The sequence below is a fragment of the Oculina patagonica genome, chromosome 7 (genome assembly GCF_052425735.1).
Source record: "Oculina patagonica isolate OP01 chromosome 7, crgOcupat, whole genome shotgun sequence".
Taxonomy (NCBI): Eukaryota; Metazoa; Cnidaria; class Anthozoa; order Scleractinia; family Oculinidae; genus Oculina; species Oculina patagonica.
The window spans coordinates 2,103,253-2,126,981 of NC_135764.1; the positions used below are offsets into that span (position 1 = coordinate 2,103,253).

The 23,729-nt window shown below is 39.0% G+C and overlaps 3 protein-coding genes and 1 pseudogene across 5 annotated transcripts; 3 read left to right on the forward strand and 1 right to left on the reverse strand.

The window, feature by feature from the left end:
* Positions 1-4,529: 4,529 nt before the first annotated feature.
* Positions 4,530-9,839, forward strand: LOC144659852 (uncharacterized; annotated as a pseudogene).
* Positions 9,840-10,151: 312 nt separating this feature from the next.
* LOC144661054 (uncharacterized) lies at positions 10,152-12,136 on the forward strand. The gene is made up of 3 exons (XM_078521763.1): positions 10,152-10,793; positions 11,385-11,619; positions 12,033-12,136. Exons 1-3 carry the CDS (start codon positions 10,152-10,154, stop codon positions 12,134-12,136), a joined length of 981 nt encoding a protein of 326 aa, XP_078377889.1.
* A 441-nt stretch (positions 12,137-12,577) lies between these two features.
* Positions 12,578-19,021, reverse strand: LOC144661206 (uncharacterized). Of its 3 annotated transcripts, none has more exons than XM_078521903.1 (8): positions 17,512-19,021; positions 16,887-16,934; positions 16,602-16,772; positions 16,156-16,317; positions 15,462-15,824; positions 15,003-15,059; positions 14,268-14,695; positions 12,578-14,055 (listed from the first exon to the last, which is right to left on the reverse strand). In XM_078521903.1, exons 1-8 carry the CDS (start codon positions 18,683-18,685, stop codon positions 13,258-13,260), a joined length of 3,201 nt encoding a protein of 1,066 aa, XP_078378029.1. In that variant the 5' UTR covers positions 18,686-19,021; the 3' UTR covers positions 12,578-13,257. The 3 variants fall into 3 exon arrangements, with proteins under 3 accessions (XP_078378029.1, XP_078378027.1, XP_078378026.1); XM_078521901.1 differs by having other exon boundaries at positions 14,268-14,722; XM_078521900.1 differs by having other exon boundaries at positions 14,268-14,725.
* LOC144661207 (uncharacterized) lies at positions 18,844-22,333 on the forward strand. The gene is made up of 7 exons (XM_078521904.1): positions 18,844-18,950; positions 19,517-19,588; positions 20,145-20,388; positions 20,571-20,722; positions 21,125-21,198; positions 21,429-21,498; positions 21,664-22,333. The coding sequence occupies exons 1-7, from the start codon at positions 18,851-18,853 to the stop codon at positions 22,122-22,124; spliced, it is 1,173 nt and encodes a 390-aa protein (XP_078378030.1). The 5' UTR covers positions 18,844-18,850; the 3' UTR covers positions 22,125-22,333.
* The last annotated feature ends 1,396 nt before the right edge of the window (positions 22,334-23,729 follow it).

Genomic DNA, 23,729 nt, shown 5'->3' on the forward strand with positions numbered 1-23,729 from the left:
TGGAAAGAGAGATCTTGTAATTTGAGCCCGTCTGTGTCACCACAGACGTGAACAATTATTAATTGCTAACAAACATTTATTCATGAAGCTAGTCACGGCATGTACATCCGTAGTGAACTGAATCCTCAGTAAAAGCAATCGGATGTTAACTTTTTTTCTCCGCTTTTTTATGTCATAGCTAGTAACGCGTCATGGTTTTATGTCATAGCTGTTAACCTTTAATGACCAGGATCATGAAGCGATTCCCGACTCCTGTTAACGCCAAACGATTTTCTTGTTTTCGAGTATCAAATGTGGATGACCATCATTGTCATCATTGCCCTTGACTTTGAAGATGACTCCCGCTTAGGTTGCCGAAACGAAACGTCAGCCACCAACTTCATTTCAGAATGATCACGCTTGGCTTAAAGCACACTACCACATGTTATGACTGTTTACTAGCGTTCAGATGGAACGAGGTATTTGAATATGAAATGACCATGAAACACACCAGCTAGCTTGCGAGGGGGGGGAAAACAACTTACTTGTCAAATAAACACTTGAATTTTAACCTCTCGTTTATGATCATAAAAAAAATAATAGAAAAATCGGATCCGAATCAGGCACCTTCAAACTCAGTTTGCGGGCAATGGCGGAGGGGTTGGGGGGGGGGGGGGTGTGGGGGGTGGTGCTAAGGTTTTCTAATGTTAATTTAGGATAGGCGCATGCTGTGGAATTTCCCGTAAAGAAAACAATAAAACTAAACGAGAGTGTATCAATGGGGTTTTCAGTTTTAGGACCTTGATTGGTCATCATGGCAATGAGATTGGTTCTTCGGTTTTGCCGATTCCGGGTGCGGTTAGTTTGTTTTCCTTTCTCAACATTCACGGTTCTTAGGAATATGAAAAGTGTTTTTTTTTTTTCGTGTTCTTTTCTCAGTTTTGTTTATCCGTTTGCCTAGTTCCTAGGCCTTTTTCAGTTGTTCTCATTACATTCGGAGGTTTTGGGCGATTCTTTTGCGGTTTTTCGGGAATTTTGTGCGATTTTATTATGTTTCTAATAGAGGGTCTCAATGGTGTGGTGGCTTTTACGGTTAACGGTTAAAATTTTGGCTTTTTTTTTACGGGCTAACGGTTAATTTATTTCCATAACGATTTACAGAAGTTAAAAGTTCATTTTCACTGTTTTAAAAAGTTAAAAATTAATACCCATTATTGCAAAACATATTTTCGGTCTCAGGGCCATTCTGGGACGATGAAGTGAACTAGTTTGGTTAATTCATAATTACTGACGGTTAACATATTTTACGACTAACGGTTAAAATTTTCCAATTTTTACGCCTAACGGCCAAATGTTTGGTCGTTTTACGGCTTACGGCTAACCCATTAAGACCCACGTTATAGGTCCCAATGCTCCCTTCCTAAAAGGGTAAACGTAACACTGGGGAAGTACGAAGAGGTCAAAAAACGTATAGAAATTAAATGACAGATCGACGTCATCATACATCGTACCAGTGGTCGTGGGGGAATTACTTGGGAGGTACAGATTATCCTCCTCATTAATTAGTGAATATATAATTGCGTTACGAGCTTCTTTTTCTTCTGTTGTTTGTCTGAACTGTGCCAGCTACGCCGGGTAACATGACCTTAGATGTATGTAGCAGGGGTTTTTTCGGGGATTTAGCTCTATGGCTGAGCGGGAGGTGCCCTGCCACCTTCCGGGATCTTTTATATCAAGTGGACCAAAACATCGTCAAGGAACATGGTGTTAAATGGAGATCTTGACTCACTCGCTTACAGACAGAACTCAAAGTTATTACAAAAAGGACAATTGTCATAAACGAGTTGTAGCCAATAGCGTTTCGACAACTCAGTTTGAATTACGTAAGCTATACAAGTATAGAAAATTCTAAGGAGCTCATTACTTATTCGAAGGCTTTGTTCTAAAAGCAGGTGTAAAACACCTATACAACTAGCTTAACGATGACAGAAAAAGGTGTTGTTTCAAAATCTACCTTTTTTTACTGAAAAACGTTCCGTAACATGTAATAAACTTTAGATGCAGGCAAGAGAATAACCTGCGATCACCCTTCCGCCGTGAGAAAAATAACGCCTGATCGCAGGTTAGCAGGGAGAAAAAAAGGTCCCCTCATTTTCTCTTGATGCAGGGCTGATCAAACAGCTAGGGACGCACGCGCTAGGTAAAAATTGCTCGCTCAAATGACGAATTCAACTACGCAACCAATCGTGCGACTTAAATCACGGATAGTAGAAGAGACTCTACTACTATCCCAGTCGAGGGAATATATGTGCCAGTTTTGGAAAATCTTCGTTGAAGCACTCGAAGGATTTCCGAAATATTTCATCCAATCAAATACTAGCGCGAGCGCTCACGAGGACTACAAAAGCCGCCGCGCGTACAAATACGTCATGCCGCTTAGCAACTTCTGGGACGAAAACCGCGGGCTCAGTAACTTCTCAGGGAAGTGATGTCGCCATTAACTACACCTGTTCCCCCCCGATTGATACAAGCTTAAATCTGAGAAAAAGGCAGTAAATTTAATCTAAAGCCAATTCAATAAACAGGTACAAATACCAGGAATAGTTAAAGGATAGCGATTAGAGATTCTTTTTTAGCAGATACTTAATTTATCCCGGTGTTCCTACTTAAGTACACTTTTGCGTAGTTTAACTCGTTATCTGTGCGCGGGCGTTTTGAAAAGTGCTGCCAAATATGGTTTTTCCCTCGGTTTGGGAAAAAAATGGCGGATTTCTGAGCATGCGAATGTATGTTACCCCGAACTTCCTGGAATCTCTCTTTTCGCGGCTAGGTTCAACCCCTATAATGGGCGTTTGGGAGAGGAAGTACAGGGACTGGACTATAGTCATGCATACGTAGACAAGGACGGCCGTGAACAATAAGCAAAACATGCAACTAGCGCGAAGCTAGCTGCTTCTGATTGGTTAAAATAAAACAGCATGATTGCTGTGATTGGTTGGAACAAGTGACATACTAGGCACTGCAACCCTTTCACGCACCATACAAACTGGTCGTGGAACTAAAGTAATGCCAAAAATAGAAAAAGCGTGATGAAATTTTGAGACCATTGAGGTGATTCCAGCATGTTTTACACCGAGAGAAAATAAGGGAACAGCGAGGGACACTGAGGGCGTTGCACTGCGCACTACAACTGCGCTTAAGATTTCCTGTGACATCCAGGTTCCTCACTAAAACTTCATTAAAGCCAATTTTGTAAAACTTAACATTTAAAAAAAGATTTCTGCTGCAGCTGACAGAGATATGGGCCACTCACACAATGGATCAAGGAAACCTCGACCTGGTCCACTTTTCAAGCTTGCCGCTCAAAAACGGGCATGATAACCATTTTTTCTTCCAAGATTCCATGGAGGCAATGTTTGGCCGTATTAAATATATGCAATGTTTTAGAAAGCGCGTGTGATGGGAACTGAGATTTGCCTTTTGTGGACAGGGAAATATTGAGATTTACTGTGCTGGGACTGGGATTTGGGTTAGGGCTTTCCACAAGTTGCTCGGCAACTTTTTGGCAACTTTTCGCTCGGAACGAGCGACTTGTGTCACTTGCAGGAAATTAATTCTGGCTGACGTTTTTTTGCCGCGAAAAAATTGCATCATTTCGTATGCATTGAGTTGGTTTCTTTTAACGTGTTGACGTCATTTTCGTGCGCCGCGCGTGTGTAGTTGACGCGCGCTATGGCGTGTGTTAAATTGCGATTTTTGAACTTTTTTGTGGGAAATCATACTCACTGCTTTTAATGGCTTTTAGTCCAAGCATTTTAGCGAATAAAAGTGGTCAACCTATCACTAATTGCAACAGAAAGTTTCTCTACGGTTTTATAACCAGAAATATATCCTCTACAATATATCAAAAGTCTAGAACAATCTAAGGAGAACAAGGGGAGAAAAATATATTATTTATATGGATACCCTGATGCTGAACATGAAAACGAGGCTATATAAACAGTTATCTTTTACAGGCTGTTACATAAATCAGAACGTTAGGAAAACCTTGTAATTATCTTTATTGATTGAAAACTATTGTCTTAACATTTTGAGACCGTTTAAAAATAATAACCGCAGACCAGTAGTTACTGCAGGCTCAATTCAATATGGCCGCCTCCACGTGGGATTTGCTGTGTACAGGTGAGTCCTTTTATTACTTGTTTTGACTTGCTTTTCAATGTTTTAAATATTGATTGGTGATTTGAATAGAATGTTAAGCACAATAAAACACACATTTGCAAATTAAATAACTTTTTCGCAGAGAAAATTAGAATTATATTTTTGGTTTCACTACAGTGTATGTAAGTTCGTAAGCTTGTTAGCAGTTTAAATACAACAATTTTCTGCACTTATAATGATATAAATTGTAAGCATCATGTTAATTTGAATCGTTTATTCTTCTAATTCATGAAATGTGATGACTATTGGCCAGGACAAGCTGTATAATAGCCCTATTTCGCAGTTAACTTATCATATTTTAAAAGATAACAATAGAGACAATGTAGGCACTTCAGTTCGGGCTCAAGCCACAAAACACCATATTTTTTCCTGAGTTCGTGAAACTATTTTAGTATAAAAATGGTTTTAAAATGTACAAGAACTACAATTATTTTAGTTTACATTGTTTATATGCTGTGCAAGATTGTAATTGCAACAATAATTTGGTTATAACAGGTATTTTAAACTTATAAATGTACAAAAGAAGTGATTGAAGTGAAGTATTTTGGTGACCTATAAGTATATTTTTTACTTAAAAACGTAGGTAAATTTGATAAAGCAAATTTATGACGGCAAGAACAGACTCGGATTTCAAATTCAGTGTTGTAACTAGACTTGCTGAAGCATTATTAGTTCAATCAATCTTGGAATATTTATGATTTCAGATAATCTTAAACACAATCTGTGATGGATGGAAAACCCAATTGCATAATCTGTAAAGAGCCACTCGACCAAGGGCCTGACTCCGCTATAGTTACGCTAGGAGAGAAAGGCAGTGCAAGTGTTAACAGAGCAAGTTTAGAGCGTAATGATAGTACTATCTGCACCGTACCTGGGCAACAAGTTCACCAATATTGCCGCAAAATCCATTGCAACCCTAACAAAATAGCCCAAGCTAAAAGAGAGGCCGCCCAAACCCCAGACACGAGTATTTCCCACTCCAAACGCCGTTCAGCGGAAAAGAGCTTCAGTTTCAGCGGTGATTGCTTTTTTTGTGGAACGCCTGTCAATGTTGGGGAGCAAGGGAATAAAAAAGAGGTATTTAATGTAACAACCCTAGACATTAAGGATACTATATTGGCGACATGTTGTGAAAGACAAGATGCATGGAGTGACATTGTACAGGCCAGAATTATGCATGTACATGATTTACCTTCCGCTGATGCAGTGTATCATCAGACATGTAGTGTCAATTTCCGCACAGGGAAGCAAATTCCAAAGAAGTTTGTGACTGATGAACCTACGCACAAGAAGAAAAAAGTTGGCCGTCCGCAAGATGAGGAAAGAACGGATGCGTTCCTGCGAGTAGCAAGGTTTCTTCAAGAAAATGACGATGAGCAGATTAGTGTGAGTGACCTTATTGACTTAATGAATGATTTTATGGCGGACTCGGAAAGCACAGCGTATGGCCATACACACATGAAGGCAAAGATCAAGGAGCACTTTGGTGATCAAATAATAATCACTGAATTAAATGGAAGGGCTAATGTAGTCACGTTCAGGAGCACAGCAGAGACTGTTCTTCAAGAATTTCATGCTCATCAAAAGGATCATCCTGAACAGGAAAAACAATACATCATAGAAACTGCTGCCAAGCTCATTAAGAATGACATCAAGTTAGTAGACACTTCAAATGAGCACTATCCCACCGTAAATGAAATTGAAACTGAAGAGAAATGCCTCAACTTCCTTCCTGCCTCTCTCAAGCTTTTTTTAGAAGGGATCCTGGCAGGAAAAGATGTCGGCCTTAAATTGGCATCTATTGGACAAGCCATGATGCAAGCAGCCCGCCCTCGAGTTCTACTTGCACCACTTCAGGTTGGAGTGGCTGTACAGCTTCATCATCATTTTGCATCACGTTTCCTTGTTGACTCCCTCCACCGCCATGGATTTTGTTGTTCTTATCAAGAAGTGCAGAAGTTTGGACAAAATGCAGCTGTAAATCAAGGAACTGATATTCCCAGCCATACTTCCGAGTTTGTTCAATATGTTGCAGATAATGTTGATCACAACATAAGAACCTTGGACGGCAACGATACGTTCCATGGCATGGGGATCATAGCCGCTGCTACCCCTGGAACAACGCAGAGCCAACTTGTTCCAAGGAGACGAGTTAATGCAGAAGATATTTCCACAGCAGGATGCATCCAAATACAGCACCAGGGCTTAGCAAGCCAGGAAATAGAGATCAAGTACAATGACATAGTCATCCAGAAAGCCCGCGATCCAACAGCCAATCTTGATATTCTATGGAAGACGTCACTCTTATTTGGTTTCTCTAGACCAGCTTGGTCTGGTATGATGCAGTTTGTTCATCGTGGTAACCACCCAGGTCAGTCCTCTGTGACATTCCTCCCAATGATTGACATGAGTTCAAGTGACCCTACTTGCATCTTCTCCACATTGAAGTTTGTAACTGAACATGCACGCAAGCATAACGTAACACCAATTATTACTTTTGATCAACCACTGTGGTGGAAGGCTTTGACAATCATTATGTCTGAACCTCTGGGAAGTGACCTTCGTAAAATAGTCCTGCGTCTTGGTGGATTCCATACTGAGATGAGTTTTCTCGGCTGCATTGGCAATCTCATGGCAGGATCTGGATTAAAAGAGCTTTTAGAGATGATTTATGCACCAAACGCAGTGGAGCACATCTTTACTGGTAAAGCTATCGCTCGAGCAGTGCGTGCACATCTTCTTGTAGATGCAGCTCTTAACACACTCTTGCTATCCAAAGCTCTTACAGTTCCCATTCCAGGAATGCAAGATACACCAAATGAGTCAGCGGCAGCTGAAGATGAAGATGAAGATGAAGATGTTGCATCAAACACGCCATCTACTGCAGATCCCAGACAGAATCCTGACCTTCAGGAAGCTCGTGCCCTGTATGATGAGTTAATGAACAAAAAAAAGTCAGCAGAAGAAATCAGTGCAGCTGATGTTCTAGACAGGATAAAAGGCCATCTCCAACAACAGAGGGATTTCATGAAGGACGACCGCACAGCATCGCTCTGGCTGCAGTATATGGATATGGTAGACATCCTTCGCATGTTCATAAAGGCTGAGCGAACCGGTAATTGGAGACTCCATCTACAAGCTTTGTCAGAGATGCTTCCCTATCTGGCTGCCTCAGGGCACAATCTGTATGCTAAAAGTGCCAGATTGTACTTGCAATCAATGAACAGCCTTGAGAGTGAACATCCAGATGTATACAGGAAATTTGAAGCTGGGTTCCATGTAGTTAGAAGAAGCAACCGCATGTGGGCAGGACTCTCGACAGATCTTGTGATTGAGCAAGTGCTAATGAGAAGCGTTAAGACAAGTGGTGGTCTTACAAGAGGACGTGGGATGACGGAAAGACAGCGACTAACTTGGTTGCTCTCCATGCCTGCCTGTGCTGAGATGAATCGTGTCATGTTGGACCTCACAGGTGTAAGTTACAGCACAGGAGAACAGAACAAGGATATGACCAAGTCTAGGCAAGCCCGCGACATGAAGGACACCCAGAGTTTGCTCTTTTCTCTAGCAGAAAGAAACCCTTTCACACCTCATCAAGATCTGATGAACATCATGAATGGCGTCCATGCTGACAGTTCCGTGAATGTGGAAAATGCTAAGGAGATTGGACAGACCATCTTAGAATCCATGACAGGAAAATCAGCTGTGGAATTCAAGTTTAAAAGAAGTAATCAGGTCATCACACTTAGCACAAAGTCATCTGTTAAAATTGATGGAGAGAAGATCCAGGTGGATCCGCAGCTGTTGTTTCAGCGTCTAATAATTGCCAGTAAATCACTGGATGACATGGAAGCCATGTTCCAGCATGAGCTATGCAGCTATCCAACAGCTCTGTTTGATTCCTCGTTCATGCTGCTTCAGCCACAAAAGCCAGTACTAGCAGATGCTATCTGGGCCAAGCTTCCTTCCGATCCTGCTGGGCCAACCGGTGAAGTCCAATATGTGTTGGATGGTGGTGCGCTTCTTCATCGCATCCCGTGGCCACGCGGATTCCCTACATATAGGGACATCTGTGATTTGTACTGCAACTACGTGACTCGGAAGTATGGTGCGGCAATTGTTGTCTTTGATGGTTACACTAGCAGTTCCACAAAGGATATGACACAGCAGAGGCGAGCAGGAGGGAAAACAGGGACAACCGTCACATTTTCTGATGATATGAAAGTTACCATGAAGAAAGATCAGTTCCTGTCAAATTCAAGCAACAAGCAATCCTTCATCAATATGCTGAGCAGCTATCTGCAGAAGAGAAATTGCCAAACACATCACTCCCAAGCAGATGCTGATCTCCTCATAGTACAGACATCTGTGGAAAGCGCAAGAAGGATAAACACCGTGCTTGTCGGGGATGACACCGATCTTCTTATCCTATTGTGCTATCACACGGAATTGGATGCATTTGAGTTATTCTTTCAGCCGGAGCCAAAGGCCAATTCGATAAAACGGCGGGTCTGAAACATGAAAGTGGTGAAGGAGACGCTTGGTGAAGAGGTATGCAGCAACATGTTGTTCATCCATGCAATCCTTGGATCTGATACCATTCTCGCCTCTATGGTATTGGTAAGGGCGTCTCACTGAAGAAGTTCTTCGCCAGCCAGCATTTTCGAGATCAAGCACAAGTGTTCAACAACACATCTGCCTCCAAGAAGGATGTTGTCGCAGCGGGTGAAAAGGCACTGGTTTGTGTTTACAATGGCAAGTCTGACGAAGGACTGGATTCTCTTCGATACCGACGGTACTGCGAAAAGGTAGCCACCAACACTTCGCAAGTTCAGCCACAGAGCTTACCTCCTACATCAGCAGCAGCGAGATATCACAGCCTACGTGTGTACATTCAAGTCCAACAGTGGAAGGGGGTTGGAGAAACCATGTCAGCAGAAGAATGGGGATGGAAGGTCAGTGAAAGATTACTTCTTCCTATCATGACACACTTACCTCCAGCACCTCAAGCCCTCCTTCAAATTGTGAGATGCAACTGCTCCACAGACTGCAGCAGCCTTAGATGTACCTGCAGAAAACACAACCTAGAGTGTTCAGCTGCTTGTGGTCAGTGTAGAGGCTCAGGTTGCACCAACTCTGTCCAGCCGGATGACTGTGAAAGTGAAGTTGATGACGATGATGATGATGTTTGATTCATGCATCCTTCCCAATTGACACTGTCTGCTAAGGTGTCTAGATTATAGCTTTACTTTATTTCAATTAAGCCGGTGATGTTTCCATCAATGAAAAGTAAATGAGGAAAGTTGTTTTGTATTTAGTCTTGTTGTCATGCTGATTTTTAAAGGCTTATTTGTAAAATTAGAAAAGTACTAGGCAAAAGGATTATAATTCGTGATTCATTTGTCCTACCCAGTTGAATTAGAACTTGTGAGGATGTCTGGATCATTATCTTTCTTGTTTGAATGACATTAGTAAATTTGCGATAAAAGAAATACATCTAAGAGTAGGTTATTGTATGTAGCCTTGTTTTCATGCTGTACCAATAGCGGTATGATGTATAAGTAAAAAATTAAGTCACTTCCCCTTCGTAGATTTTTCTAGACTTTTGATATGTTGATCGGGACACTTTTCTGAGATGGATAGTGAAGAAATAAATCCTGTTGCAATTTGTGATGGGTCTTATCAATATATTGACTGGACTATTTCTCATTTCTGTAGCTTCCCTTCTGACGACCGAGGATGGCGAGCCTTTGTCTTCAGCAAGATGGTTTAGAAGCCAGTATAAAGCAAATTTAACGCAAGATCAGGAGGTTTGCCTTGTGACATCTTTTGGCCTTTATGTTGGAATGGTTGCTCATAAGAACACTTTGGAGGTAAGCAAGGACTACGATTTTTTTCGCGCACTGCTAAATTCATTCTGCCTCGATGATGTGCGCGCCAAAACAGCCAAAATGCCCGCCAATTCCGATGTGGCGCCCGTGGGAGTTTCAGGTTCACCATCGCTGGAGTTCCCAACACCAACAACTGCAGCTCTAGGTTCCTTAAAGCAGCAGATTTGTCAGCAGGACAAGTTAATTGACAACTTGCAAAGGAACTTAGCAAGCTGCCGCGTGAAAATTCAAATGCTTGAAAGTCAGCTTCAAGACGAGCGGTCCGAGGAAAATAAATGCACTCAGCCATGGCCAGTCGCCCACGACGTCGAGTCAACTTTTAAGGATATTTTCGAGGATGACCAGCTTACAAAATCAGCAGTTAAAAAGAAAATAACTATCAGAGCAAGAAACATTTTTAAGGAGCTCAAAGACGTAGCCGGCAGACATCGTGAAAGCTTGTCATCCATTTTGGGGCATCTTGCATGCGGCGAAAACGACCCTGGAGCAAGGGATCTCCTTGGGGAGATCGCTGATCTTATTGTACAAGAAAAAGGTGTCAAGAAAGCCGTAAAGCTTATCCTTTCAGATAAAGTCTTTCAGACCTTTGTGGACTCAATGGTGGTTCCGGATTGGGTCTTGCTTTACTTTAAGATTAGTGCTCGTTTGCCCGATAACGCCTGGCAAATGCTGTTGAATTTGACAAAGCTCGGCGATACAAAGGTCAGTTAAAAATATTGTTTATGACAGAGGCACTTTAAGTTAGATTAATCATTTTTTATTTCAACTATGTCGGGTCATTTTGACTTGGTAATAAGAACAGAATTTTTTTATTTATGCTTAAAATGCAAGGTTATATATATGTTGTCACAACATAAACAACTTGTGCCTAGTAAGAAATTAAACTGTATTTGTGCTAAATATTTTTAAACCTGTTCCACAGTCTTGAATAAAAATGCTGAGATACTTGCACCCACTTTTACATCAGAACCACCTAACTTTTTTGATATCGTTTTTTTCCCCTCTTATAAATTATTGAAAATATTATTTTCCTTAGTTGCAGCTTTGACTGGGGGTCCCTTTAGTCTTTGAATTCATTCACAAAATATTGAGAAAGAAATATGTCTGTCATTAAAAATTGTTTATTTTTAAATATGATAAGATGCTCCAATGTCTTGTGTATATGTATGATAAATGTTGTACTGCGGTTTCCCTTTTTTTTCAATTAAGCAAGGGTTACCGTTAAGTCAAGTTGAATACTCTTCTCTGTGCCATATATAAATTGTTTATTGTTGAATTTGTTGTTTTCTATAGAAAAGCGAAGATGCTTCAGTGTTGTTGACTAAGAATAAAATCAAGGCTATTCGGAGAGTGATATTCAAAGTGGTCAAAAAGTCATTTGGTGTGAAAAGTTTACCTGAACCTATAACTGGCAGCCAGGTGGACCTTTCCTCAGTTGTCACATGGATCATCAGGGAACAGCGGCTTCACAAAATGGACACTGAGAATATGGAGTTGAACATCAAACTTGATGGCAGACCATTTTGGGGTTTGTGTTTTTTAAATTTTTGACTTAAAGACAATCAGCTAAATCTAAGTATGAGGAGCTGCATTAAAAAAAACAGCTAGTGCTGATGTTGCATCCTTTAAAATAATATTGCCATTTATTTATATCTCAGCAAATTTGCAGAAACCTGGTCGCAAGGTTTTTGCTTGAACTCGGGCGAAAGCCAGCACCAATTTAAGCCTAGCCAGCAACCTTAACTTGAGGGGGCTTGATGTCAGGGATGGTTTTGGCACCTTGCCCAGGCTCTGGGCTATCCCCTGGTGTCCAGCTGGTGAGTAGCCGTCAAAACTTGGGGTGAAGGGAAGGGGTCACTTTTGACTGCTGGGCCCCTTTGACTAAGTTTGTGTGAATTTTGAATGCCCTTCATAGTCTGTAAATATTTTGAATGACACCAGTCCAGGGTTCCCCGTATAGAAGGTACCCTGCTGACCTGGCAGCTGACAGCTGGGCTCCTGAGCTGACAACCTTCTGGCCTTGGGGAAGGGCAAGGGACTTGTAGTGACCCAGCGGCAGGGTGTTTTGAGCGGCAGGTGCCAGGTTCTTGTAAAATCATAAGTATTCCTTTATTTAATTTTTTTCAATGAAAAATTGAAGTGAAATCAAATTCACAGGAAAAAATTAGAGATTCCAAGTTGGGATAATATTGGTAAACATGTGTTTAAATAGTCCAATGTTGGAATATTATTGGTACATCCACTCCATACCACTGATATTCCAATATTGGAAAACGTACTATCGAAATAACATTTCCAATGTTGGTTATTTATTGGTAAATTATTGGAGGGTCCATTTAAATTGGTAGATGATTGTGATATCATAAGTTTAAACACCAATGATATACCATTCTCAGTTGACAAAATGATACTAAGGTATACCAAAATGGGTATTTCATTGGACAATTATTGGAAGTTCTTGCAATATTCATACCAATAATGGGCAATTTGGATAATTATTGGAATAACAGAACACAGTTACCAAGTAATTACCAATGATATACCACTGTCAGTCAGCATCTGGATACTAAGAAATACCAAAATGGGTATTTAATTGGACAATTATTGGAAGTTCTTGCAATATTCATACCAATAATGGGCAATTTGGATAATTATTGGAATAACAGAACACAGTTACCAAGTAATTACCAATGATATACCACTGTCAGTCAGCATCTGGATACTAAGAAATACCAAAATGGGTATTTAATTGGACAATTATTGGAAGTTCTCGCAATATTCATACCAACAATTGGCAATTTGGATAATTATTGGAATAACAGAACACAGTTACCAAGTAATTACCAATGATATACCACTGTCAGTCAGCATCTGGATAGTATTTGATTAGCTCATTCATACAAGTGCCAAAGTGAACATCCACAAACTAATTCATACACTGTACCAATTGATACTGGCATTTGATTGGACATTATTAATAGTTTTTGGCAGTTTTTACAATATTGAATGATTGCTATTTACAGGGCATGACTTTAGCAGACAAACAATAAGATAGACAACTGGTCAGTAAGTTTTCTACAGACAGTTACTGAAAATTTTTCACTGAAAGTATCAACTACATTGTAGTGAGCAATTAAGTTGCTTTGCTACTAAATGCAACAAAGAGTTAGGCATCACGCCACACAGTAAACGGGGTTTCCCAATCACCTTGAACGACACCAAGAATACTGTCAAATGATATTTCCTGATTTCTAGTACCCTCCGGCACCCAGAGTGCATTTTCTCGTCTCTTGAAGAAACGCCCAGTAACAGCATGCCTTCCCATATCATAATCTAAAACTTGAGCTTTCCAAGCTGTGTCTTCATCATCACCCATCACGTAAACCATGTCATTTATGCAAGGGCAATATGGAACAACAACAGTTCCTGGTGTCACTGGGAAAATACGCCTCATGTAGTCAACAACCAAATAGCTTGGGTGCCCAGCAACATCCTCATCCTTGGCAAGAATGACTTTACGACTGATGCTTTCAACTGGGAAAACATTTATCTGGTTACCCTCTTGAACTAGCTTCCCACCACAGTCACTGAAACCCAGAACTCGAAAAGGCTTAGCACACACAAAATACATACTTTGATCAGCAACAGAAACTCGGAAGATCTTTGTAAGCTCAACAACAACTTCACCATCATGACTGCTGACGACAATTGCATTTTCATTGACTCTGTACAACAGACCATTATATCCATGAGTTGGTTTCCAGATACTTCGACAGCTTGTAGCACCATCTTTAACTTCATCATCAGGTACACTGCAGAAATGTGCAACGTCATGCTGAATTTGATGGGGCAGTACATAAGGCTTTGGAGCACCAACTAATACACCTATGGCATCCCCTTGATTACGAACCACTGGGCTTGCTTTGTACAGCTTCCTTGCATCCCCAATGGACTTTGCCCAGAGCTAAAATTAACACAGAAAAGTGATAAGTACAGTTAACATTACCACATCACTCAGTAGCCAGAAAAATAACCATAAAAATTATATTCATTATCGGCATTCTTACTGTGTGAGATATTGTTTCATTCAAAATAATGCCCATATTTAATCATTTTTGAAAACATATCCTTTAAAACTGAAGAATTTAAGTTTGATATGCAAAAATGTATTCCTACCAACTGCTCGTTTACACAACGTGGGTTGCATGCCTGACCCTCTTGCTCACTCTTCATTTTAATGAATTCACGTCTTGACTCTGATGCAGCAAAGGTGCACTCTATGTTCTTACAGTTGCTTGACTGCTTTACATATCTTCTGACTGCCCGCTCCTTAGTCCAGCAGGAATAGTTGTCCAGGCCACTAAACTTTCTGATATCATCCTTGAAATGGAGAAGATTGTGCAGAATCATAACACATGCAGTTGGACCTCTCCTTTCTTCCAAGAGAACAGCATATCGCAATGCCATCTCATGAAATGTTTGAGCATCCTCCTCACTCCATCCATTTCGAGCATGATTCTGTATAAATTCTTCCAACCGAGCAATGCAGGCCCACTCCTCCTTTTCTTTTGCTGGTAGAAGTCCACGAAATACCACTTCTGATACTGGAAATGCAAATTTGGAGAATTCTTCTGCTGAATATTTGAAAAAAAAAAGGATAGAAATTCATATTGTTATATCTGTTACAGAGTGAAACATTTTATGTGTTTACAAACATGCATGGTTGTGCACATCTAATACTAACATTTTTATTCCATGCAAACAGGTACATGTATTTGCCGAAGTGCCAATTCATGTACCTACACATTTTACTTGTCTCCCCTGAAAGGGAAATCCACGCCAGTCAATTCCCTCCTGACATTTTGTGATCAGAAATACATGTACTCAGTAAATAAATGATATTGTATGCACCTTTCCAGTATCCCATTGTCTTGGTTAGTTTTTTTGGATACCTGGATGATTTTAGCTCTGAAAGGTAATGGAAAACAAGGAACATTATTTATCTCAATGTGTATGTTATTGTGATTCAATTTTATCCTTGGTTCAAATTTTTTTTCCTATGCTTTAAACTTAAAAAGGAAAATAAAATTTGAACCAAGGATTAAATTGAACCACAACATGTGTACATGTAATTTAAAGTGTTTAGATAGGCATGTGATTTTTTCTTATATACAAAATGTATGCATAACAGCATTAAATGGTTGCAGTTGTACATGAAATCAAGTTGTTTACTAACTTAATTATTTTGAAATCCCACTGTGTGGAAGCTACATTGCATGCAAAGTGTAAACTTGGAACAAATATTATAAACAGGTAAAAGATTCTGTTAAAGGCCAAAACAAAAACTATGGACATTTGGGATTAACATACCACTTGGCCATGGTATCTGATCTAGTCTGCCATCCACTTTGGACCAGTCTATACCATTTCTTCTATCATCCCTCAAATTCAAAAGAGCATTCTTCACAACATTTAGTGAGATGGTATGCATTTCATCATATACAGTACTTTCATCATAGAGGAAACCATAAAGCGGATAAAGCCTGTGTAAAATTGATAGACCAGTATAGCCAGTATCTCTTGACATCCTTTGCCTGACTGTTGACCTTTCTTCCTCGTCAATGTCACGTATGGTATTAAGCTCTTCAAGAACACTCTTTTTTTCTGCTGGAAATCTACCCTGTGTACGGAAGTTTGGGTAGTAGTAGTGAGAGCTCTCAGGGATGTAAATGCCTGCAAAAGGAAGTTGAAGAAAGGATAACTGTATACATGTGTGATAAGTACTTTGATTTGACATGCAAATTCGATACTCATCTGGTACAGATATTACCTATTAATTAAATATTGTGCATTGCATATGTGGACAAATAAAACGATTCTTGTTGTATTTGTACTAAGCATTTTTTATCATAGCAATTATAATTTTGGTGATTTAATCGCTGCCATTTTGTATTCCTTGGTGCTACAAACAAAACAGCAACTATAGATGCTTACAGTCACTGAACCTATTATTGATGTTACATGTTTCTTAAGTTATTCAAGCGTAATGAAATCTAATTCTCACTTGAAACACGGCAGCGTCGACAGCCACACTTCCCCATTTTGATAAATTTTCCAATTTCACAGAGCCCATTGTGATCTCCAGACCAGCACAATATTAGATGCCTAATCAGTGCTGGCCCTTCTGGCTTGCCACAAACAGCAGCACAACAGTTAACTTCAATACCTGTGAATAATTTAATTGAAAAGATAGGCCTCCAGTCAGTAAGACTTACTACATGTACAGTGTACATGTCTTCACCCTGGCAATAATAAATAAAATAAAATAATAAAGAAATAAACAAGGTAGGTACGGTAACATTCAACACATTTCTAAAAATTTATGCAATACACATCAGATCATGAAGATCAAAGAATATATATTCATTAGCTACAGTGTATAATATTATTCCAGTGACCAGTTAACTGTGCCATTACTACATTTAAAAAAGTTAGATTGTTGTTAATTACCATTGATGAATCCATCTTCAATGTCTGCCAGAAATGGATCAAGAAATGGATCAAGGGACAAGGGACACTTCTTTGGAAGAAGATAGGAGGGAACAAATCCAATTACATAAACTTCTTCTGTACTACATCTATCTTCTTTGGACAAATTTGCAATGGTAATTTCAATTGCTCCTAAAAAAATAAATAAAAGCAAGCTTATACATTTGTTGGAAACATAATGCATAATTTTTTGTATCCATGTATAAGAGTCTTCAATCATGTTTTATGTAAGACAGTAGTGCTCACCTGATCCTCGGGACATGGAAGAAAATGGCTGCCATCCATCCCAATGGGCTGAAAACCAAGACCTTACAAATTAATAAGGTAGCACTAACTAAAACATTATTAAGGACAAAATTGCTTTAGCATAATTTATATAGTCTTTTTTACCTTTTTAGTACAATGCTGTGAAAGGGTTTAGTGCCTCATTAACATCAGGCAAAGTTAAAACATCTTATTAGATAAACTGATATTTAGGTGTACATTGTATACAGTAAGATTACACACCAAATCATCTACTAAGAGATTTGATATACAACCATGTAACCTTCCATGCAATGATAGCAGAATATGAAAATGTAGATTGTAAAACAGGAGGAATGTCTGTGTGGTTTTTCACTTCTTAAATAACCGTCAAACCAGTTTTTGAGTGCATGACATGTTTTGTACATGATTTAAACAGTACTTAGTAGAGTTAGCCAGTATGTCTTAAATCCCCCCCCCCCCCACACACACACACACACACACAATGTGTGAAACCAGTGACTACACTGTTACTGTAAATCATGAATAGGATACCATGCTCTCAGGCAATGGGAAAAATTAATGCTAAAAGTTTTAGTGTTTAGTTGTGTGCCATAAATGTACATACCATCATAAGCAAGGTTTCTTGGGTCACCCCTAGCTTTTTGCGGAATGTGATAAAAAGCATTGAAGCATCCAGGGCATTCCACTTCCCTTGTTTCACCATGACCATCGCCTCTATGTGGGCAACTCATTAACAGCTCAGCTGAAACAACAGTTTTGCAACCAGGTACTGGGCATTTCACTGGCAGTGTCCACTCTTCATCAGGATTCCAAAAGTAGGAGAGTTTTGCAAACTGAACACCATCCCAAAATTCCTTCTTTAAATGCCATCCCCAGCCTTCTTGCCTTTCAGGAGGTAACCAATGTTCCCTTTCTTGCCAGTGTGCTGTCATTTTCTTACACATCTCTTCAGAGGAAAACCATCTTTTTACTTTATCTTTGACACTAAGGTAATAATATGGAATTGTCCCTTGCTTTCCACAATGTGGGCAAACATCAGTTTTGGACTCCATTATAGCATACTGACAAGGATGACTAGAATCCAGACAGATGTAATATAACTTGGGCATCTTAAATCCTAAATCTCCAAGTAACGTTTGCACATCTTCCCATGTCGATGGCCAATGTTGTTTTGCTTCTTCATTGTTTTCACAGTGCAAAGTACGCCCCCACTTCAAAAGATCTTCAAACGTGTCAATAGAAAATCCAACAGTACCTTTTATTTCGACCAATCTCAATACGGCGTCCCTGACAAAATCGGCCATGTTGTTGGTTTCTTCTTCAACTGCGTTGCAAATTTCATCCAGATCACTCTCTGAACCCGCGCTCGTACTTGAAGAACTTGAATTGCTTCCAACGTTATCATCACTCAAAGACAAATGGGGGCTATCAATGTCCGTGACTTCTGACTCGTCACCTCCACCCTCATCTGTTCCACCGGCAGCCATCAGCAAAGAAGAGGGGCAAGTTATTTCTGCATGATAGTTCGAAACGCTAACACAGCCACTAGATTTGCTTGTCTCAGGTTGGAGCGAGGTAGCTACGTTGTCTAAATCTGCACCATCCTCATTCTCATCAGAATATCTTGCTCGTTTTTGCATGTGTCGCCACGCAACCATTGGGTAAACTGCTCGATTTTCGCACTTATCACAAGGGCAATGAATATGTGCTTGACCTTTTGAAAAGTTTCTCGCTTCTGGGGTATCCGAGCATTTACAAACACTGCGCTTTTCATCCATACTTCGAAGTGTTTCTCTAAAGAAAACAGCGCGCCATCTTCGATGCCGAGAAAGATCTGGGGACAAAACTCGTGCCAGTTCTTCTCCATGCGCTGGTGAGATGCGCAATAGTTTCGCGCCTCTTCCCGCCTTTATTTGTGATCCAACTTCGTGTGGGCAGGAAAAATGGCTTCTGGAGCTCTCGCTTCGAATTCTAGCTCTTCTAGCAGTGAATTGGAACTCAGTCGTGAATTGGACTACACATGGAAGGCGAAAGATGTTAAATGTGAGTTTTGTTAGACGTTAGAACTAGTAATACTTCGTAAAATCTGTTGAATAACGCATTGCCCCATCCGACTATCCTGCATTGGCTTCACCGCGGTCAAACGTCTCAGGCATTTTTTCTTTATATTTCGGGGAATGTTGTTTATATTAATGAGCAAGGATATATAAAATAGTTGCTGAGTGAAAACATATTTCCATTCCCTCGAATTAGCGAGTATTTTCACTTTTTAAACGCTTCGCAACCGAACCGGCCGAATGCTTTGACAAATGGCGCCGACAAGTCAGTATTTAAGCTTACCTGTTTTCAAACACGTAGAACGTTTCTAGTAAAGCTCAAATAAATTTAGTAAACCATCTCAGAATACCGGTGAAGTATCGATCTTTGAACAGTGAAACTCGAAGTACTTTTCTTCTTTTTTACGTAAGTATTGTTTGACTGCGGGTCGAGCATTTGGCAAGCTTCACGGCCACACGCCAAGCACTAAAGTAAAGCCGGCTAACTTTTCAATTCATACCCGATTTCCTTCTCAAATGTAAGCTTGTAATTTGTACACGTTATTAATTCAGGCTGGACTGTGGAGGACGTGAAGAACTGGCTACTGGCCCTCGGATTTAAAGAGGAAGCTGTACTTTTTTCAAGTAAGCTAAAACTGCATTTTCGTATACTACTAGCGTAAACACTTCGCAATTACTGGAATTAAAAACTGCTAAGTACAAATGTAAATTAATAGGTCAAGAATTAACTTGCGACCATCTGTTGCTAGTTTAACCTTGTCTTAGTTGCCCTTGTAGAGACAATTTTTTTTGAACAGACATATTCAGGCGGTATTCAGTCAACGCCATTTTGTCTGGATTGTTTGGGAAGCTAATTTGATGTAAAATATTTTTCGCTTATTTGAACTATAAAAATTGTAAGAATTGCAAGGATTTTACTGCCAACATTTGAGGGATGTAACTTAGAGTCACATTTTTACCTTTTGTCGGAACATCTTTTACATTCATTTTGGAGGCGCTAAAACCTTTTAAAGCAGTGCATGGATGCTTTCTAAATGCTGGCCACAAATTTCGTCAAAAACAGTTTTCCTTTGGTCTTTTCAATTCATTACTTTTCCACAAAACAAAGTGTTAATTAAAAAAAAAATGCTGCAAGGTTTGCTAAGGTATCTACATTTTCTTTCCATACTTTATATAACAGAAGAAAAGATTAGTGGTGAAGCATTGTTAGCAATTGAAAAAAATGATATAAAAGACATTGGTGTACAGCCTATGGGACGACGCATTGAGCTAATGGCAAAAATAAAAGAAGTTATTAAGACTCAAGAACAGGGACACCATGCAGAAGTGGAGTCAAAATTGGAAGATTCTTCACAAAAAAGAAAAATAACAACCCTGGATAAAAAAGCATGGGATGCCAAATCAAAGACCAAGTACTTAGAAAAGTAAGTGTAATTTTAAGAATAAACTGATTTGTGGTGTTGTATTGATTCAGTAACTGAGCTTAGTATCTGTTTTACTATTTCACATTTTCTAGCTGTTAACTTGCTTTGAATGCTAATTTTGAAAAAGGAAGTGATGCAGTGGTCTCTGTTTTGTGTTGCATTTTTTTCTCTCCAAAATTTAGGACATCATTCATTGTTCGTGAAGCTGCTAAGGTGTGGCCTGGGAATGGGAGTGTTCACTTCAAAAACAACCCTACCCAAAATTTGAAACTCGAGGAACTTGTTTCACTACTGGAGCAGACTTGTACAATACCAAAGATAGGCTTTGGAAGAGGTAAATGTTATATTCAGCACTTATATTGCAGATATAATAAAAAGGAAAAAATCAAACTGGTTTGTTTATTTGATTTTTTGATATATTTCACTTGTGGAACAAAAATAGTTGGAATGGCTTGAGACTAAAAATCACACAAGAAATACCTCTGGTTCTCAGGGTACACAAGGTTTGATTGTCATGAAAATTTATCTGTTAAAAACATGCCCCACAGATTGAGCAGATCATGTAACACAGCTGACATAAAAGTCATTAATCATGGCTGAATTTCATTTAGTTTCCCAAATTAGGTGCCAAATTCCAACCAGCTCACACACAAGACTCCTTCTAGACCATGTCCAGTGAATAATCCTTCATGTGTTTTGATATGAATTCCACTGTGTAATATGTTGTTTTTTTCAGAGTGTATCAGGTCTCACATTATCCAGTGGGCACATGAAAAAAACAGACGTATTAAGGATGGCTATGACTATTTGGTATGTCAGCAATAGCAGTTGCACCTAGTTGATATAAAAAATTCTTATACATTCCTAACAGTTCACAGTATAGTAGCCTTGCTGGGCTGTTGATTTTCTTGTAAAATAGGCCTTTTGCAATATATACACAATCAGGTGACCTAATCATTTGTAATAACTTGGTAATTAAATTCAACAGTTCAACTGCTTATTGTTTTGGATTTAAAATTGTTTTTCTCATTTTAAAACAGGCTGAACACACACCTGCAAAGAGGGCCAAAAAGCCTCGCTCTAGTGCTGATGAATCTAATACAACAGAAGGTAATCCATTAAGCATAATATTTTGTATAAATTGTCTTCTGAGCAAATGTTATATGCCTTAATATAGTTAAAGTAAAAAAAGGTAATTAAATGACCTATTTGTTCAAGATAGGAACATGCTATTTCAAGGTCCTTACATTGGTTTGTTTTTTGTTCCTTTTATAGATGAACCAGATTTTGGCCCTGGAGAAAACAGCTCAGTAAACAGCTCAAGTTCAAGGATGGAAGACATTAGCACCAAAAGTGCTGTTATTGTAGTGTTAACTTTTTTGGGAGTTCAGTCCATGCAAGATGTGACAGTTGTAAGGCATCTCCATCCTTTAGCGAAGAAATTAAGTGTCAAATATCGTTCATTAGGAAAATATCAATTATCTACAAAGTTAGCAAAAGCACTTTTAAGTCAAGGCTTTGTTGAGGTAAAAAGTACCATGGAAGATGGTGAGGTTAACTTCTTAAATCTTAAGAGGGAGAATGTTGTGTGCAAAAAGAAGCTGGATCAGGTTAAGAGCAATGATGCAGATGTAGAGGAGTCTGATAATAGTGGAGACACAGATTCAGTAGCCACTGACTCTTCTTTTTCAACCCACTCTGATGGTTTTGATGTCACTCTGACTCAAACCCCTTAGTGTTGACACCTCTAAATGCTATGTGCCAGTTCAATTGATGACTTTATCAATGACCAATGTTGTGTGTTTTTGAAGCTGCTAGTTGTGGCCTGGAAATGGGAGTGTTCACTTAAAAAAACAACCCTACCCAAAATTTGAAGTTTGAGGAACTTGTTTCATGTCTAGATTAGACTTGTTAAATACCAAAGATAGGTTTTGGAAGAGGTAAATGTTTTATTCAGCACTTATATTGCAGATATAATAAAAAGGAAAAAAATCAAACTGGTTTGAGTTTTTCACTGAAAACTGCACAAGAAATGCTGGCAACTCTTCTTCATTGTTGGTATGGAGAATTACTTTTTACCAATGTTGGCATAGCATATTATTTTGGTTTTACCAATGTTGTATTCCCCTTTACCAATATTGGCATGTTATTTTGGTTTTACCAATGTTGGATTTCTCCATACCAATATTGGCATATTACTTTTGTATTACCAATCTTGGATTACTCCATACCAACATTGGCATTTCATTTTTGTTTTACCAATCTTGGACTCCTCCATACCAACATTGGCATATGATATTTGTTTTACCAACGTTGGACTCCTCCATTCCAACATTGGCATATGATATCTGTTTTACCAACGTTGGACTCCTCCATTTCAATATTGGCATATGATATTTGTTTTACCAACGTTGGACTCCTCCATTCCAATATTGGCATATGATATTTGTTTTACCAACGTTGGTCTCCTCTATTCCAATATTGGCATACGATTTTTGTTTTACCAAAGTTGGGATATATAACACTTTACCAATATTGGTATCTCATTTACTTGTTCCAAAGATAAACCAGAGATATGCCAATAAAAAACACAAAATTTCCCACCATTGGAATCACTAATTTTTTCCTGTGATTATTGCAATAACTATGATGATGTTTACATGAGATTGTAAAAGATTATATATATATATGTTTATAGTGGTCATTCACTTAGAAATAATCTTTATTTTATTCTGTTCTTCAGGCAAGGACCAAGTGATGATTGGTATTGTCCCCATTGGACGCCCAAACCTTCCAGAACAGAGTGCCAAATCAGTTTACCCACTGGCCATAGCAAACTGCAAGGAAGACAGGTAATAAAAACAGGGAAAAAGGTTATCAGCTCCTAGTTTATTTTTTTTTCTCAGTAGATCAGTAGTAGTAGTAGTAGTAGAAGTCTAAAGAAGCTAGTCACAACAGACGTGTGGCTCCTAAAAAAAAATAATAGAATCATTATTAACTAAATGTTATTAATTGTTTCAATGCTGTTATAGCCCCTTTTTAAATCATCTTGCATCATTCAAGGATTGACCAAATAACCATGTAAATATTGTTCAGGTTAATTACCAGTGGATGTATAACCAGATGTTTATATACCTTTTTATGGAATACATAGGAACAATATTCGTTGCCTGTTGAAAGATCTGAATAGACAAAAGGCCATTCTCAAGAATCATGGACTATGTGTAGATGGAAAGTTCTACAAGTTTAAATTCACAGGTCAGTAACAAGGGTTTAATAAGAGGATTGTTTTGACCATTGCAGTGCAACCCAAATGCTTTATTGTTACTAAAATAATTCTT